Genomic DNA, 19,440 nt, shown 5'->3' on the forward strand with positions numbered 1-19,440 from the left:
CGCAGTCTACCCGTGTGCATGCTGGGTAAAAATTCCATGCTGAAGCTGAATGAACCGAACGGTCTTGATGTGACAACAGTCACCGGTACTTCGAAGAAATCGGAGATATTTCAACAGTTTTTATCCCAATAAGGAACTGGTAAAGTTTTTAAGACTGAAAATACAGTAAGGAGCTCTTTAGAGTGTATTTAGTTTGTTGTTTACTATTATTGCAGCTGTCGACATGGTTGGCAGGGACGCCAAAACAAACTGTGAATTATGATGTGACATCTGAAATCAAGTACACAAGTTAGCATAAATTCTTCACAATGCCACAATTTCAAATGTTGTTTAGTAAACTAATTTATGGTGTTAATTGATTTAAACTTTTGATTATAAAAGCTTGATAATGATAATAACCGGGGATAATAGTACCCGGCTAGCCCAGAGACTTGGCTATCTCAGCTGACTTGACATGTACGTACTGGCTCAGACCACTTTTTAGTACTGGCTTGACAAAAAATTGTTTTTAGGTTTAGGAGATGAAGAGTATCATTTTATTTTAGACTATCTAGTTCATTATGTTGAATGGTTATTTTTTTAAATGAATGTGGGGTAATGTGATAATAAAATAGATAAAACATTTCTATCTTTTATTAAGATTATGACAGATCATCTCGCTCCAGGCAGATTTTTGAAAAGTTAAAAAAATTCTCTATTAAATTTTCAGAGAATTTGCTGTATTTGTTACTCTTTTAACAGTAATTTTGCTGTTGTCACTATTACCAGGCACCATATTATACCCACCGAAGGTACCGTATAGTTTGGAATAAAGTTACTTAATATTCTGACAGTTCTGGAGAACAACATTTTCAATCCATACAGACTGGTCTCTGGGCTAGTACCCAGCAAATCAAACTTCTGTAATTATCCATTATCAAATGAACATGTACATGTATAATATATAGTAAACAACATCTTTCCTGATATTTAGGAACCTAGGCTATGTGTTATCACTGACATCTCATATTCATAGTAGATATAATGAATATGTTATCCACTCATTATTGTTTTATCTCCTCAGCATATTACAAACCAGCGGTATGCAGAACGTACACCTCGCACCAGAAAATACTGATGACTTGTACTCAGGGTACAATGATTATAATCCATCCTATGATACAGAGGTAAGACATTTTCCATAGAAGAAAACATCGACCAATAAATGAGCTTAAAATCTTTAATGTATTGATTGAGTATGATTATGTCCTGATGCTTTGAGAGGACATAGTTAATAATTAGCCCAGCTAAGCCCTCTGCTAATGAACTGAGATATCAACTGTTTTGAAAAACATATGATGTGGGGGAAATAGCAATGAGCTCATTTCTAATGATGTTGCACACACTGTACTTTCCACATTACTTTGATTTTGGTTGTAAAGTTTGTAGAGTTCTCTCCAGGACTTATAGAATCTAGGGTTCAACCCTGTAATTTCGTGAAAACAGTAAAGACTAAAGTAATTAGCATAACAATGTCTTCTTTTGTTAAGCAACTCAGTTGTAATTAGTTGGGGAGAATATTTTCATTTTGCACTGGTTTATGTTTTACAGACATTAGAACAGGATGAAGCCTTTCAACAAGCTGTGAAAACAAGTCATGGGAGAAGGCCTCCTGTAAGTATTATAACTTATTATACCATGCACAAGCCTAGATATTATCTTTGAACAGAAAATATGGATTATATACTCTGGTCGTTCTAAATCTCGACAACCTGTGTCTACATCCCAGGTTTTGCAGTGCTTGAAATACATGTACGAGTCAGAACATTCCAAATCACCATTATATTCCCGATTTTCATAAATTGATAAAAAAAAAAAAAATTATTATGCTTGAGAGTGCTATTTATCTTCCACACATTTTCAATGACACTTCAACTAAGCGACAGTCAAAGGGAAAAATAGCAAATGAATTCATTTCTAATGATGCTGCATACACTGTACTTTCCACATTACTTTAATTTTGGTTGTAAATACAATGCTAGGGCCATCTTACAAGTTACATAACTGATCAATGAATGAACTGTTTTCACTCATTCATAGATGACAACTGCAGCCAAAGGCAGACTGGCAACAGCTATGGTGAGTTACACATTTAAATATTCATACTAAGGCCAAGAAAAAAAAGAATTATTTCTTGTTGGAACAGTTTGTGTAAAATGGTGCAACGACTTGCTTTTTATTTTAATACTCAACAAACCTGTCACTCAGTCTACTATTTATGGCAGTTTCATTTAGTACATTAGTACATTTCATTTAGTACATTTTGTTTTATTTAGTTTATTAGAGCAAGTGTGTATGTGGGGCAGATGTCATTTGCTTGCTCATGATTGGCACTGCAGTTGTCTTCATTGAAGTAGGTAGGGTTATTTTTGTGTTTCCCGACGGATCTGCAGAGTGCATGGGCTGGACAAACACACAAAAAAGTGATGCGCGTGCTGACCAGAAACACCTCTTATTTTTGGCTTAACATGATAGCGTTTTGTTGTTCAAACTATCATTTCTTTTATGACTGTGAAATAGTTATTAAACTGATATCTTTTGTGTTTCAGCGTGGTAGAGCAGGTGTGCCATCATCAATGGGTAGACCAACAACTGGAGCAGTGCCTGCAGCAGTACGTATAATATTGTGTTTGAGTCTGTCTGTCTGTCTGTCTGTCTGTCTGTCTGTCTGTCTGTGTCTAACTCTGTCTGTCTATGTTTGTGCTTTCAAAGTGCATATGTGTGTCTGTGTGGGTGTGAATACACATAAATATATGTGTCATTGATAGTATGGTCGTGAAAGTACACATAAATGTATGTGATATTAGTAGGTCAGTGAAATTACTAGTAAATGTATGTGTCAATGATAGCTGAGGCTACCAGGGCAGTGAAAATACTGGTATGTGTCATTGATAGTATGGCAGTAAAGTGATATAAATGTCATTCACAGGATGGGGGTGTGGCTCGTCCAATGACAGCTGTAAGAGCAGCAGGCTATACATCAGCTGGGAATAGAGGAGCCTCATTTGATCCGTTGAATCAACGTGGACCAGCACCACCACTTGAAACCAAAAATGAAGACACGTAAGTAAATGTTCCATTCACCCATGACCAACTATAAAAATGTATAGGGAGAAGGCAATTTGTTATATTCAGGTACATGTCAGCTAATGTGATTCTTCAAATTTGAATTGGAAAACAGCGGTTTGTCAAAAGTGTGGATTATGCAGTTGTGACAACCAAGGTAAATGAGTAGCGCAATGAAACAAATGTCTGGTTGCAATTCAAGTTTTTTCATTCTAACTTTACAACATCACTTGCTTGGATCTTTTCTCAGGGACAGTAGAAACAAATTGATGTTATATAGGCAGTCTGATCTGCACAAGGAGAATCATTGATTTGTCTTCCAATGTACTACTACTAGACATAATGTGATTTACCACTAGAGGGCGCTATTCACAGGAAAATTCATCATTTTTTTTTCAGACCTGAAGAGAAGATTAAACATCTGGAGAAGAAAGTCAATGAGCTGATTGAAGAAAGTTGTTTTGCAGCAAGCAGACAAGAATTGAATTTGGTAAGTAGATTAGATTCAGTAAAGAAATCTCATTATAATTCTCTCCGATGCTAAAGTATGACCAATTGAGAACTTCCCAACCTCGAAAATCCGAGGTTAGTTAATATGCTAAGCTGTTAGAAATGTGTTAATTGGCCTCATCATCTATATCAACAGAAATAAAGAAGTGTCGGGTATTTGCATAATCTTCTTTTCCATCTTTTCATTGTATACATGGTGCGCTCAGACCACTATAGAAAGAGGTTGTCTTGCTGCTAGACGTTCGGGCTTCTCCCGACGAAGTTCGCTGTGACGGCGAACGCCCATCCTTGTCGTATTGTAAATTCGGAATAACACCTGAGGTCTAGCAGCTAGACTAGGACATGAGTAGCTGTGGCCAGATTCATAGGAAGTATTTATAGTAGGAGCACAGAAACTTCAAAGGCTTATTTATTCTTTATTGTTTAGTATAATGTCGTAGCGTTATTTTACAAATTGTGACGCGAACTTGGCCGCTTTATAATGAACACGCAGGACAATAGCCACCTTAGCTCTGAAATATGATTTGAGAACTCTCTGTCAGCAGTTGTGTCGCAGTTCTCTGAGTGCACATTTCCAAACTTTGACCCGTCTTTTTTACACCTGACCCCATGAAGACGCGACATTACACAAATATCCATTATCGGATAAAATCTGATTTTAGACTCTAGGTTAGATGCTTGCTCTGATTCACTTTTTATGATATTATCCTATAAAAAGTACTCTGTACGTGCGAAGAGTAATATTAGAGTCTAAAATTCGATTTTGTTGGCGTCTGTCAAATCGCTACCTAATCTTGCTGCTAGATGTTCGTGCTTTCTTTCGATACTAATTACTATAAGCGAACGAAGTTCGCAGTTAGGGCTTGCCTTGGATGTTCCATCCTCGATAGCGATGTTCGGTCGTGTGTCGTATTGTATCGGAAGAACATCCGAGGTCTAGCAGATAGACTAATCGCTACCATGAAAAGAGGCCAATGGTTTGCGTGATGTTGAAAATAAAACATCCATATGATTATTATATTGAAACGGCTTAGTGAATACACACAACTAGCACTATAAACGGAGATGTGTTCCAACTCAGACTCAGACCACTAATGAATGTTTTCAGTGATCTGAGGTTACACAGACAAGGAACACAAAATTGCAGTCCCGTGCTTTTAAGTTTTATAATGTTTTGCACTCGCAAATCTGTAATCAAAGTACACTTGCTATTGGATCCAGGATGAATAAAGTTTAAACGTTGTAAACCTTTCTCGAATATATTCTGACAGTGATGTTGAATTTGAGGGAAAATTCTGTTTGACAATAGAATAGACTAGCCAAGATTACTGACTACATAGCTCTTCAATGTAAGTGTGAGCAGTGAAGTGAAAACAGCTAGTGTACTTCCCGTTTCTCGGACAAGGCAACATTATATCGCCCTTCACATGCTATTGTTTGTAATTGATAAAACAAAAGGCGTTCTATGGAATATCATATCCCTTCGTCGCTAAAATTAACAGAGACGAGAAAATGACGGAAATGCAAGTTATCGAACATTCAGGACAAACACCTTTTTCAGTTAGAAAAACTTCCCTTTTTGAAATGGAGATTAGTCCCCAGCATCATTTTCACAAACCTGCGAAGAGGCCTTGATTGACACAACATTGTACAGTCATGGACACAGTCTATCTGAGAGACATTCCTTACTGTTCACAAATACAGACATTTCTACTAGGCTACATCCATTTCGTAGGGTCTATGATCCATCTCAGACCGGTTGACCACTAGTGGTCTGAGGGTCATTGTCGCCCTGCTTGCATACGGAGTAAGTCGCCTACAAAGAGACAGTTGTGAAACCTGGGCTTACCTGAAATGCTAGTATAGTAGTAACTAAAGATTTAACGCATCTGTGTTCAAATATCAGCAATAAATCGACTATTTAGTAATTTTACCTCGCCTTGGCTACAAAAGTACTAGTCCCAGTCCGGAGGACCAGAAATCCCGAAATCACAAGTTCAATCGTAAAATGTATGCCCAAGCGGACGCCCGATCAAATGTGGCGGAGTTTGTAAGGCGGGACTTTGAAATCAGTCGGAACTGGAAAAGTTCCGATTTCGACACCTTTTGTGATCGTACCAGCGACTACTATCGTCAAAAAGATGTAAAATGAGTACATATTCGACCGATTGCTAATATTTGATAGCTTTATAAAAAAAATATATGTAATTATTTTGTTATTGGTGCGAAAGTATTTTGTTTTCGCACTCGCTATAGGACGGTTACTTTTCGTAGGACGGTGTTGAGCGAAACGCGTGCACCGTCTGCAAGCAGGACTGTGAGCCATGGTACAACATCTGAGCACAGACAAGGAACACAGTTTCTTGTCTGTGATGTGAGGTACAACTACTGACCATTATCGGATTGAGAGGTGTCAACGAGTTCCAGCAAGATGCTTAGTTTAGACAAACAAGTTTTATTTACACATAGCCCCAAAGCATAGGCTGGTGGCGTTATTCACCATATGGGTACAGGTGTAAGAAGGTGCTAAAAGGTGTTACTTTTAGCATCGGCAGAATTGTAATGTGTAAAAGTGTGGATGCAAATGCTAACTATGAAGAGAAATATTATGATTATTGATAACTATTCAGATTAAAAAAATAGTCATATCATTTTAGACTTACACAATATGTATTTATTACATATTTTTTTAAAGTCAATTTTACATTGTTTCATTTGATTTTTACCACACTTTGTCAAGCACAGTAAGGTAAAAACTTGTAGATTAATTATATCCACAAAAGTTGTGGACAGTGTAATAACAGTAAAGAATTTTAGCTTATTTCATTATGATGCTTTTCATGTTTTTATCAAGGCACTGGAGAAAGCAAAAGAAGCAGGAAGAAAAGAACGTATCCTGGTACGACAGAGAGAACAAATGGCGGCTAATGATCAAATTAATTTAGATTTGACTTACTCGGTGAGTATCCTCTTTACACTATTGTAAGTGTTAAGTAAAAGAATCAGAGATCCCCAGGTATTCCGTCATAGTTCCTTACCAAATTTTGGCAAAATGATGTGCTAGGTATGGAATTCTGTGTAACTTTTATAACTTTTACTAGACCCCCCCCACCACTCTCACCCTCCCCTTTGCTTTAGGATTCCCAAACCTTAACAAAGTCACCAACTGAATTGTAAATTTTATTGCTGTAGTTACTGTCTATCTATGTACACATATGCACACTCATATCTTTGGTGGCTGAGTTTGCTCAAACCTGGCACAAAGGTGAGATGATAAATTATATTATGATAATAGAGTACAATTTGTTTTTTGACAGGTTTTGTTTAACCTTGCCAACATGTATGAAGCCAATGAGATGTTTTCAGAAGCTCTGAATACTTACCAGGTTATTGTCAAGAATAAGATGTTCTCTAATGCTGGTAAGTCCTTGATATTCTGATTTATTCACTTTCACAAAATGCAATTGCATTGTAGTTTGGCATACAACCTGTCATAGCTTCACTCTAAATGTATGACTGTAAACATTTATGGTACACTTTGAGTATAGACCGTGAATAACTATGACAGGAGTCATAAGGATTATGTAGAATCATTGATTTATCCAGGAACAACTTTTTCAAGCTCTTCTAGACGACTGTTTTTCATACCTAGATTTCAATCCTAATCTAATATTGACCTATGACTATCAAACATGGACTGTTTTGATATAGCACATCCAAACTTTGTGATTGCATTTGTAGGTCGTCTGAAGGTCAACATGGGTAACATTTACTTCAAACAGAGAAACTATCCAAAATCTGTGAAGTATTACAGAATGGCATTGGATCAGGTTCCAAACACACATAAAGATATGAGGTAAGAAATAGTTGACCAGAATCCATGAACATCTATTCTCTGTACGTACAATGGCAATCTGATTAAAATCCGATGTAGATGTCGGCTAATCGTTCCAATGCTATTTTATCTTCATTATTTTGCCTGAATTGACCTTCTTGGTACATGTTTACATTTTTTAGCAGGCTAAAAATTGGAACGATTAGCCGACATCTACATCGGATTTTAATCAGATTGGTACAATGGTTGCTGTCTGTACAGTAGTTGCTGTCTGTACAATGGTTGCTGTCTGTGCAATGGTTGCTGTAGCAAGTGGAAAAGAACCATACTTTACATCAATTTTCACTGAATGCAATATATTCTTTTTCTCATTTTGTTCAGAATTAAGATAATGCAGAATATTGGAATAGTGTTTGTCAAGATGGGTCAGTACAGTGATGCTATCACTTCCTTCTCTCATATCATGGGAGAAAAACCAGATTATCAAACTGCTTTCAATCTCCTTCTCTGTTACTTTGCCATCGGTGATCGGGATAAGATGAAACGTGGCTTTCAACAATTGCTACAAGTTGATCTACATGTAGATGAAGAAGACAAGTATCTGCCCCATCCAGTAAGTCAGTAGTACGCCATTCCAATAAACAGCACCCTCTAGTGTTTGATTAGAGATAGGTAGAATCGATAGATTGCCGGATAGAAGTTTGCATTGGACACACCATCTCTGAACTGTGAAAACAGAATTTGTGTGGACTTCATTCAGTAACTCTGATATCAAGTGATCAACTTTCCTTTGTTTACATAACTACTGTACAAAGCAATACAATGTTAATTTAAACCATATTGCCTTTAACCTTGCATATGACATTGTTGTCAAACTGTGATACATTGATGGTGACTCTTCCATCTTAGTGCTAGTTTGGTGACCAAAATATCTCACTAATCAAGATTACCAAACATTTTTGTTTCTTAAGTTGAAAAGAGGTTACTATGTGGATTTTCATAATCAAAACATTTGTCTGAACTCGTAAAAACTGCTCAAGTCTGTAGATTTTTATTCCTGTATAGTATTTTAGTGGAAATTTTACAGTTTATATGAAACAATTGGTATTCACCAATAATTATTTAAGAGTGTATGCAAAACTACATGTTTTATGCATATATTTTTTTTCAGGATGATCAACATGCAAATCTAGTCCTGGAGGCAATTAAGAATGATCCAATGAGAATCAAGGATAAAGAGATGTAGGTTAATTTCATTATCACATATTTATCCTGATGTATATGAAGTATACCTTTCTAATGCACAATGATGAAATGGTCCAAATTTTAATATATTTGATAAATAGATATATCCAGAGATATCCATGATTATTTTCCATGTTGGTCAGCATACCATACATTGTACATGATATTGCAAACATATTTATTTTGGTGCATGAATAGTTTGGTGGCATGGCAAGTTAGAATGTGTTGGGTACACTTTAATTTTGCAGAGAGTGTTGAGAGAAGTATAGACACTGCTTATAAATAATTCATCTAGTTGGCCGCCATATTCATTTAATTTCAGCTACTGTTGACACCTTTTAAAACAGCTGAATATAGAAATATTGCAACTCATACAGTATGTTACAGGGACATATATTAGCAGAAAGCTTTAGTGCATATTCAACTAATCTAGTTTCTAAAAACATACAACAGTACAGTAGTAAACTTGCATGACATCAGACATATTTCAATATTACCGGTAACGAACTTTATGAATATCAAAAGTTGTGATAAGTACACACTTTAAGCAGGGCAGAACACATTAAGTATACACTGTCTTTCACTGTTTTAGCCTTCACATCTGTTTTCCAGACACACTCAACAGTAATTTTATTATTGTCACAAGTTTTATTGTAGCCAAACCATCCAATCAATGTCATCTGTCTTTGATTTCTAGTAAGAGTAATATGGAGAGATACGTGATGGCATCAGCTAAGATAATAGCACCAGCAATTGAGCCTTCATTTGCTGCTGGTTATGACTGGTAAGTTTATTGCTCTGTGCTCATTAATAGTTTTCATTACATTCTAGATTTCGTCTGGTCAGTGCAGTAAGGTCATATCTGCTATGCAATTGTATAGGCAGATACAACTTACTGCACTGATGCAACGATTTCATATTTCCTTTGTTAAAGTGTATTTGCCAAAATGTAAATTTGTATCATTTATCTGAACAGTAGTCAATATTTTGTGTCTGTTTTGTCTACAAGGTGTGTGGATTGTGTAAAGGCATCTATGTACACTGACCTTGCCAATGACCTTGAAATCAACAAGGCTGTCATGTATCTCAAACAGAAAGATATAACACAGGTATGGTATTCAAATTGTACATCATATATAACAAGTCTTGCTTCCATTATACAGAATACAAGAAACCTTTATTATCTCTCGTATTAGAAATTATGATGTGGTGTACTAGTAAAATATACAGAAAGTAAAAATATAAAAAGTATATATGTGATTAATATTTTTAAAAAACTAAACATACATTTTAATGTTACTCACAACTTTTGTGTAATTTTACATGTATCCTGGTGAAACGAAAACAATTAAGTAGTGTGTAGGATTAACTCACACAATGTTAGATATTTTTGTAAGTTGACCTTTGACCTTTGTACTCCATTGACCTTTAACTTTTATGTTGTCAATTTCAGGCCATTGAAACACTGAAGGGATTTGAAAAGAAGGATTCCAAGTGTGCTAGTGCTGCAGCTACCAACTTATCATTTCTTTACTTCTTACAAAATGAATATAACCAAGCTGACAAGTATGCTGAGATGGCAATGCAGGCTGATAGGTACAACCCAAATGGTGAGTTATGAATCTGATAGGTACAACCCCCATGGTGAGTTACGAATCTGATAGGTACAACCCTAATGGTGAGTTATGAATCTGATAGGTACAACCCCCATGGTGAGTTACGAATCTGATAGGTACAACCCTAATGGTGAGTTATGACTCTGATAGGTACAATCCTAATGGTGAGTTATGACTCTGATAGGTACAACCCTAATGGTGAGTTATGACTCTGATAGGTACAACCCCAATGGTGAGTTATGACTCTGATAGGTACAACCCTAATGGTGAGTTATGAATCTGATAGGTACAACCCTAATGGTGAGTTATGACTCTGATAGGTACACCTTAGTGATGAGTTATGACTCTTATACGTACAACCTCATGGTGAGTTATGACTCGTATAGGTACAACCTCATGGTGAGTTATGACTCTTATAGGTACATCCTCATGGTGAGTTATGACTCTGATAGGTACAACCTCATGGTGAGTTATGGCTCTTATAGGTACAACCCCCATGCTGAGTTATGACTCTGATAGGTACAACCCCCATGGTGAGTTATGAATCTGATAGGTACAACCCAGTGATGAGCTATGACTCTGATAGGTACAACCCAGTGGTGAGTTATGACTCTTATAGGTACAACCTCATGGTGAGTTATGACTCTGATGATGAGTCATATAAACACCAACATTGTTATTATGTAAATATTTGTCATTGCTTTAACTTATATATTAAAATTTTATTTTTGTATCTAGGCTTGGTGAACAAGGGAAACTGTTTGTTTGTACAGGGTGATTATGAGAAAGCTAGGGAGTTCTATCAAGAAGCAGTCAGAACAGACTCCTCATGTACTGAAGGGTTATACAATTTAGGTGAGTTACAGCTTCCTGCAACATTGTGTACTCTATGGCACATACATGCCATGAGTAGACATATTTAGATATTATTCCTCTATGTTTTTCATTTAACCAAGGGAAAAACGAGAAACTTAAGGGCCCTTGTAATACTTCAAGTTGAAGATGAATGAAGAAAAAAATGGAGAATAATATAATATAATACAATATAATTATGACCTTCTCAAGCATAATTTATTAATAAAATAATGGTGATTTTGAAAATTTGGATGTTTATTTTGGCCACCAATGACATAGATGCGTGTTGTCGTGACAAAGAAAGACCAGGGTAAAAATTCCATTTTTTTGTTTGACTTGGCTTGTGATACTGTACTACGACATCAATGTAATGTCATGTCAATAAAATGAGTTGCTGACAGGATATAGAAAAGTAAACATTTAAAACATGCATATTTTAGCATTTATAAATTGCCTATATTTTGCATTGTATATCACATACACCACAGTACTCACTCTTCCTCATATTTTGAATTTATAGGGTTAACTCATAGGCAACTGAATCAGTTTGAAGATGCCTTAGATTGCTTCTTAAAACTACATGCAATTTTACGGAACAGTCCTGAGGTGTTGTATCATATTGCCCATTGCTATGAATTACTGGAGGAGACATCTCAAGCCTCAGAGTGGTACATGCAGTTGATTGGTGTAGTCACTACAGATCCTGGTATTTTATCAAGACTTGGTGAATTATACGACAGTGAGGGAGACAAGTCACAAGCATTCCAGTATCATTATGAAGTGAGTGCACACTGATTCCTTTCAGGGTGGTATCAAAGTAGGGGAAATTTACCTGACTTCACCCTTTACTTTACTGGGGTTCCTGCTTGTACTGTTGTGAAGGGCTATAAGTAGGTAAAATATGCCTGAGTTTCCAGGTTTCTTACCAGGGTTAACAACTCATAGTGTTTGCCTCCTCTGTTTGCTAGGATTCCAGACCTTAGCAAACACACTGTGTGCATTATCATACATTTTGACTTTGAATCAACATCATGAAGATGGGTGTGGTATACTTTCCCAATGTCATTTTTGCTGATACAAAAAATATTGTGAACCCATTCAATGTTTTGAGACATAAAATTAAAAGTACGACAGAAAATAAAGTTTTGTTTTGTTTATGTTTTTTTCAGTCCTACAGGTATTTTCCGTCCAACATTGAAACCATAGAATGGCTAGGAGCCTATTACATAGACTCACAGTTCTGTGAGAAAGCTATACATTATTTTGAGAGAGCTGCAGTGATTCAACCAAACCAGGTCAAATGGCAATTAATGATAGCAAGTTGTCATAGACGTAGTGGTAAGTAGTTGATACATGTGACAGGGGAGACTGTGTCAACAAATTTACATAATATTACAATAGAATGTTGACAAATAACGATTACAATTTGAAGAATGTAACAATAGACCAGTACCTTCAGAGGGTAGGAGAGATTAATCATTCACCAGTCTCTTACCCATATCAAACTATCATGGTAATTTCACATTTGATCAGGAATAGTGTAATTTGATATTATTCCCAGTATTCTTTGCCGAGTCAAGGAAATATGAGTGGCCTAAGGGGCCTTGTCACTTTGAATCAAAGACAAGAACCTGAGAATTTTCCTACTGAATGAAGAAAAATATTGAGAGATAATAGAATTATACCTGTGCAAGCAAAATTTATGAAAAACCGAGAAGAGTACTAATAATGGTGAAATTGGACATTTTGATTCATATTTCAAGCCCCTGCAAAACAAATTGCATACACATAAGATGTCGTGATGTAGAATGACCGGGTATAAATCTCACTTTTTTTGTTTAAATGCATTCAACTTGACATGATGTAGAGTAATTAGTGTCCCTTTATATCATTGTATTACAGGCAACTATCAGCAGGCCCTGGAAACATACAAAGCTATACACAAAAAATTCCCAGATAACATTGAATGTAAGTATACACATACTGTTATATAAGACAAGATTATGCATGTCTTTCTGGATTGTAGGTCTTTTTTTGTAAGGTTTATGGATGGTATGATTTAATGGCAAAGGAGATGTCTTTTGCCATATACCACCCATCTCAGCCATTGGATTAACAAGATAATGCGTGTGTTTTCAAGAATTGTGGGTAGACATCTTTCTTAAGATTAGGGAAGGGAGTATGCCTCATTTGGAAAGGGAAGGGTGAGGGGGTGTGAAAGTTTACAGTTTGTCAGCCAAAGTTCATATATATGAATTTTTACATCCATGTAGATTGGAATATTAAGTCTCTGGGTGGCAGCGGTACAAATATTTCTTTTTGATGAAACAATTTATTTTAATGGTATGAGTATATGAATAACAAGCATGGTTTATATTTTGTGACTCTTTCATAGGTCTGAAATTCTTAGTTCGTCTCTGTACTGACATGGGACTCAAAGAAGTACAAGAGTATGCTACAAAACTGAAGAAGGCAGAGAAAGCCAAAGAACTCAGAGAACAGGTGAGAAGAATATTGCTTTCTCCTTTATCTAGTCCAAGGCCAATTTTATGAGAGGAATACTAAGAAACAGCAGACATAACAAATTTTGCCAAGTAGACTTACTGGCATACTTAGCATCAGGAACATCTACTATGTTGATTGTACAAGAACTTGTCCCTGCACATAATGTGTTTAAGAGTGAAGACGAGGAAAAAAGTTTATATATGCAAAAAAAGATTTTCTGAGACTATAAAGACAAAATATGAATAACTGTAAACCATACACAAATAAATTTACTTTGCACCAAGTTATACTAGTAGCTCACCATAGCTTTTGCCAGGTGTCTACGAGGGCTTGGTTAGTGTTTTCTGAAGTCTCAATACATTGTGTATCTTTAGACATTATCCCACAATTTCTGATGTTGATAACGTAAGTGAATCTTCAATCCAAAGGATATGATATGTACTTATCTCAACTGTATACACCTTGAGTAATAAATGAATAAAAAATGGTTATAAACACCTGACCAACTTTTATATTCTTTGCTTTGTTACAGCGTGCAACTAGTGGGACTCGGCGTAGTGGTAGTGGTCGTGGGCCTCGTGGTGGTAGCGCAGGTAGTGGTATGTGTGCAGTGGTTATATTAACTATCTACTACACACTCTTTCTTGTTATCTAGATTTTGATTTGCTTGTTTGTTTGTTGTGGTTTTGCTGTCTCACTCACTAATACAGTACTAACACCTTACTTTCATTGTCAATCCTATGCAGTCTGTCATTTCCAATATGTTGTAATAATTGGTTGTTGGCCTACATCATAAATCATAATGATTTATTTGCCATATCTAAAATCTGGTCAGTAGTCATCCTTCTGTCCATCCATCTATCCTTTCCATATTCTTTGTTTCAATTGATACAACGAAAATCATGAAACTGTAAACAAAATGCTGTTTAGCTGGACAAAAATCTTACCAACATTGGTACATATTACCATCTGGCACAACATACTTCTTAACCAACATTTCTACAAGTCTTTGCACTGACTGTGAGCCATTATCAGTTAAATGTACAAAGACAACGTATGAAGGTAATCCCAATGTCGGCACGTTAATCTATATTTTTGAGACAATCAGTTGACTAAAATGTACAATCGTACTTCAATTCTTGTCATGCCAGATGATAACTTGTGGAAATGTTAGTTAGATTTTTTGTCAAACCGGATGATAAAAGCAATGTTGGTTAGATTTTTGTCGAGCTAGACAACATTTTGTTTAAGGATTAATGTTTTTTTTGTAAATGGTCACAAGTAGGAACTGCCCTTTATACATGACTGTTACAAATAATGAACTAATACTACATAGTTGTGGATATGCTTTCCCACAATATGTTGAAGTGTTGGGACAATGTGTGAGCCTCAGTCACATAGCTATATTGTCCATATCGCAGTAGTACATTCTTAACTCATTGATTTGTAATGATTCAGACAATATGTTAGACTGAATACTAATCACACATTTACTGAATCTCAAATCAAAAAGATTATGTTATAAAAAGCATCTATGATTAAAAATACTGGTACTTCAATATTAATTATTCTCCAAAATTTTTCTTAATTCTGCGAGGTGAAATATGAATGACCTATTAGGGGCCTTGTCAATATTGAGTCACCAGATGAGCAGTGACAAACCCCTAGGTTACTGAGTATCTTCCAGCTGAATGAAGTAAGATGTTGGGGAATAATATAATTTACACCTTGTCAAGCATAAATTATGAAAAATCTGGAAATGTAAAGGTGATTTGGAGCATTTTGACTCATATTTCAAACACTGAAGAACCAGTGACATACTGATAGACAAGGGTTGTCGTGATGTAGAACAACCAGGGTATACAAACCATATTTTCTGTTCAATGACAGTAACTTGGCTTGTGCATGTTATAATGGTATATATCTATGGTGTTGTTTCTTGTATCACTATATTCACCAACTTACTATTTAGTATCAACCATACTGTAACAAACCTGTCATGTGTAAAGGCAGTACCATGTGATGAGAATGTTGACCAATCAGTTGAAAGGAAGACCCCTTAACCTAACCAATCCTAAGTAGACCCCTTAGATGATAAGTATAATATAATTCTGTGTTGTGAAAAGTAATGTTGTTTTACCAGTGTTGTGTGAGCCCTAATTTCTCTTTAAAAGACTTCTGGATAAGGCCAAAAAAAAGGAATTGTTTCTGGTCAGCATGCGCATCACTTAAATACTCTCACGTCGTTCTTTTTTTATGTGGTTGTCCAGCCCATGAGTCTGCAGATCTGGGGGAAACACAAAAATAACCCTCCCTATACTTCTGAATCAGTGAAGACAACTGCAGAGCCAATCATGAACAAGCAAATGACATCTGCCCCACATACACATTTGCTCTAAAATACTAAATAAAAAGAACAGTAACTGTCAGAAATAGTAGATTTAGTGACATGTTTGTTGAGAATGAAAAAAAAAAATGAAAAAAAAATAAAAATCACATCATCACACCATTTTTAGACAAACTGTCCTGACCAGAAACAAGTCTCTTTTTTTTTGGGGGGGGGGGGGGGGGGGGGGGCGCTAAGTGAGATCAAGTTCAAATTATGATAACCTAAAAATGTTCGGTATCCTTGAGAACCAAGAGAGTATATTCAGATAGCCTGGTGAATTAATGAATTCATCGTGAGTAATATCAACTAAATTTTGAAAATTTTGGAAAGGACAGTGGTTGTTTTCTGATAGGTGACTAAGTTGCAGCCAGGGTAACAGCAATTCCTTGCCATGTAGGAACATGAAATTCACCACAGTGTCTTGAAGGGTTGAAATAAAGTCACAAATAATATCAAGATGGTTATCAGATTATTATCTAAAATATTAACTGTTTAGGCATTTCTATGGAGAAGATTTGACTAAGGAATCACATGACGACTGCTTTAGCATATTGGCAGTATCAAAGCTGTGATATATATAGCAAATGTTGTGTTTCGGTTTCTATAACTAGATTCAGGACGAGCTGGAAGTGGTGGTAGTGGTGGTAGCCGTTCTAGTGCACATGGTAATCGGTCAAGTAGTGGACGTAGACGTGGATTACCTGACAATGATGACCCTTATGAAGCTGATGAACAGGAAGTGGGTGAGTTGTAACCATGATGTGTATTAGACTAAGTCAACCATGGTAAATCACACTGGAACTGTCATACCATATCATGATGAAAGACTCAAAGTGACATTTGAATAAGTATCTGTTGTTATCATGCTAATATCTTGTAAAGATTCCGAATACAAGTGTGTTGCTGTCTGTAGTGTAATTGATAATTTTTTATGCACATACTAGAAGAGATTACTGTGAAGGTATAATGTGCTAGGGGCAGATTTTCCCTCAAGAATCAAAGTTCTTCAATTCTCTCCAAATGTTGCCACATTCAAACTTGTTCCTGGTCCTTTTGAAGTAAAGAAACAAAGTTAGGGTTCACTGTCTTGTTTTCGAGGAAATAGTCTCTTTTATTTTCCCATAGAGTTAATACGTCGGCAGCCATATTGGATTCTAAAATTCTAAATTTTGAAATCACTTTGACCTGTGTTTCAAACATTTGTATGGTGACCCAGATTTTCAAAATTGATTTTAATATTAATAGGTTGGAGTATTTTGAACAAAGTAACAGCAAAAGTTTAAACCGTTTTTGAGGCACATCTATATTTTAAAAAATGGGTCGTTTGTGACCATTTGATATTATTTTAGTGAAGGTGTACGATTCAGATTGGCTATAATGAAGAGTATTTAGAATGTCTATTTGATTTTCATGTTAATTTTTTTTAGACTGAAGTATCTGCTATATTTATCGCTATCCTTTGCATTTCCTGGAACAGTATACTCTGTCTAGTGTTTACTTTATTTTGAAAATTTGAAATATTTTAATAGTCATGGCATGCATGCCAGACAGATATAAAAGTTGACGTATCTGTTCATGTTGTTACATAATATGTTGCTTTGAAAGTGTCAAAAATCTACCTGTTATCAATGATTACTAGTATGGCTAACTGTGATTGGACTACAGAAAACACATTGCAGCTCTAGAGGGTGTGTACACCAATCAGATTTAGCGAGATAAAAGACATAAAACATATTGAACATTCTTTTTTCAGATGCTTCTTATGTTGACCCTCTTGGACCTAGCATTGAGAGACCCAAGACTGCTGCAAGATCTCGAGATAAAGTTGAAGATGAATTTGGAGATGAAGAATTGGGTGAAGACCTGTTGCCAGAGTAACAATATATTTGTATAAAAATGCACTATTTACAAGTTGATTTTCGTGTCCATGCTGTTTTTTTATTTAAGATTTAGAACTCTACCATATCTATCATATGTATTATTTCAATTTCAGCCATTTTGAATTTTCTCACAGTTCCATTATGTCAAAGGTCAGACATCATAGGTCACATTCAAGTAACGCAACCATGATCTCTTGTAAATGATAGTAATATTTGCTCAGTTTATATTTGTCAAATTCAATGATTTATTTGCTCTACTTGACAACTTGAATGAGGAACTAATTGGTCTACATTATACATTGTTCATAAATACATGCTGAACTCTATGAAATTTGTAGATGGTATTGTCTTTTTATCAAACTACTCTTGGTAATGGTAACCACCATAACATTTCACAATGCTGTTTGATGAGCATTTGCATGACACATTATCAGAAGATTCCTTCATTTTAATTTCTTGATTCACAAAACTAATTGGTATTCTACTATATCTAAACAACCAAAGGGTTACTAGTCATGACTTTCTCTGGCTATAATGCACAGGCAGTCATACCGCCACCAAGTGGTCAGCTGTAACTATGGAATTTGTCATTGTGTTAAAGATTATTGACCAAGATCGAAAACTGAGGTTTCCCTGCAATGCTAAAAAAGTTTGAACTGCTTGACAATGTGCATCATAACCTGTGTAAGTCATTTAAACTCCCAACCTGATGAAATCCTTTGGTGAAAGGGCAGTGTCATGTTTTATAACTGATGTACATGTATGTTATCTTTTGTTCATTCTAGCTGACTAAAAGACTCACGTCTGTGTGATGATAATCCTTTTTGGATGTTTACACAGTATAGAAGTAGAAGATGTTTAAAATGATAGCAAACTTACAGTATGACAACACATTATAACTTTTGCAGTTTAAGTGGATGCTGTAAATGATTGTAGCAAATTATGTACAAGTTTCACTTAGTGTTATGGGTTGTAAAAAACTCCAGTTTTTCAGGTAGAAATATATGGCATACTTTTTCTCCCACAGGTTGGTTTGATTTACAAGAAAAACTACTGTAGTCCATGTATGTTCCATATGTAAATAAAACAAAAACAAGCAAGAGTTACAAGAAAATTATGTGTGTCTTTATTTATCAACTTTTATGTATAATATACAGAGCAAATATATACATACACAAATATTAAATTACATGACTGTATTTGATTCAGTACAAATATCTTTATAAATGAATATAAAATTTTGTAAAGTTTTCATGACGTGGATTGTTAAATGTCCCTTCTCATAGTTATCTACAGTCAGATTGGTTAGCATCAAGATTAAAGTTTCTTTTATTCAAACGAAGATGAAAGTTTGTTATTTGTTCAAGAACTTAGTAATTGCTAGTAATTTGACATTTTATTTAAATAGTATAAAACTTCATACTACACTGAATTCAAATTAATTAAGATTTCACAAAATATCCTCAGAATCAAAAATCATACAATTATAATTACACCATG

The 19,440-nt window shown here is 35.4% G+C and overlaps 1 protein-coding gene across 2 annotated transcripts; it reads left to right on the forward strand.

The window, feature by feature from the left end:
- The first annotated feature begins 40 nt into the window (after positions 1 to 40).
- Positions 41 to 19,056, forward strand: LOC144433445 (intraflagellar transport protein 88 homolog). 2 transcript variants are annotated; one of them, XM_078121763.1, is made up of 23 exons: positions 41 to 165; positions 1,064 to 1,166; positions 1,591 to 1,653; positions 2,080 to 2,118; positions 2,589 to 2,651; positions 2,969 to 3,102; positions 3,505 to 3,595; positions 6,470 to 6,574; positions 6,933 to 7,035; positions 7,357 to 7,471; positions 7,832 to 8,063; positions 8,622 to 8,692; positions 9,393 to 9,479; positions 9,705 to 9,804; positions 10,149 to 10,305; positions 11,050 to 11,166; positions 11,687 to 11,946; positions 12,336 to 12,504; positions 13,069 to 13,134; positions 13,562 to 13,668; positions 14,204 to 14,270; positions 16,672 to 16,803; positions 17,814 to 19,056. In XM_078121763.1, the coding sequence occupies exons 2-23, from the start codon at positions 1,083 to 1,085 to the stop codon at positions 17,936 to 17,938; spliced, it is 2,487 nt and encodes an 828-aa protein (XP_077977889.1). In that variant the 5' UTR covers positions 41 to 165; positions 1,064 to 1,082; the 3' UTR covers positions 17,939 to 19,056. The 2 variants fall into 2 exon arrangements, with proteins under 2 accessions (XP_077977889.1, XP_077977890.1); XM_078121764.1 differs by having other exon boundaries at positions 14,204 to 14,267.
- The last annotated feature ends 384 nt before the right edge of the window (positions 19,057 to 19,440 follow it).

This window comes from Glandiceps talaboti, chromosome 3 (assembly GCF_964340395.1).
Source record: "Glandiceps talaboti chromosome 3, keGlaTala1.1, whole genome shotgun sequence".
Taxonomy (NCBI): domain Eukaryota; kingdom Metazoa; phylum Hemichordata; class Enteropneusta; family Spengelidae; genus Glandiceps; species Glandiceps talaboti.

Coding starts and splice junctions, on each gene's coding strand:
- LOC144433445 (XM_078121763.1), top strand. CDS start 1,083: ATGCAGAACGTACACCTCGCACCAGAAAATACTGATGACTTGTACTCA. Junction 2,652..2,968: donor CTGGAGCAGTGCCTGCAGCA/GTACGTATAATA, acceptor TGTCATTCACAG/GATGGGGGTGTGGCTCGTCC. Junction 7,472..7,831: donor AACACACATAAAGATATGAG/GTAAGAAATAGT, acceptor CATTTTGTTCAG/AATTAAGATAATGCAGAATA.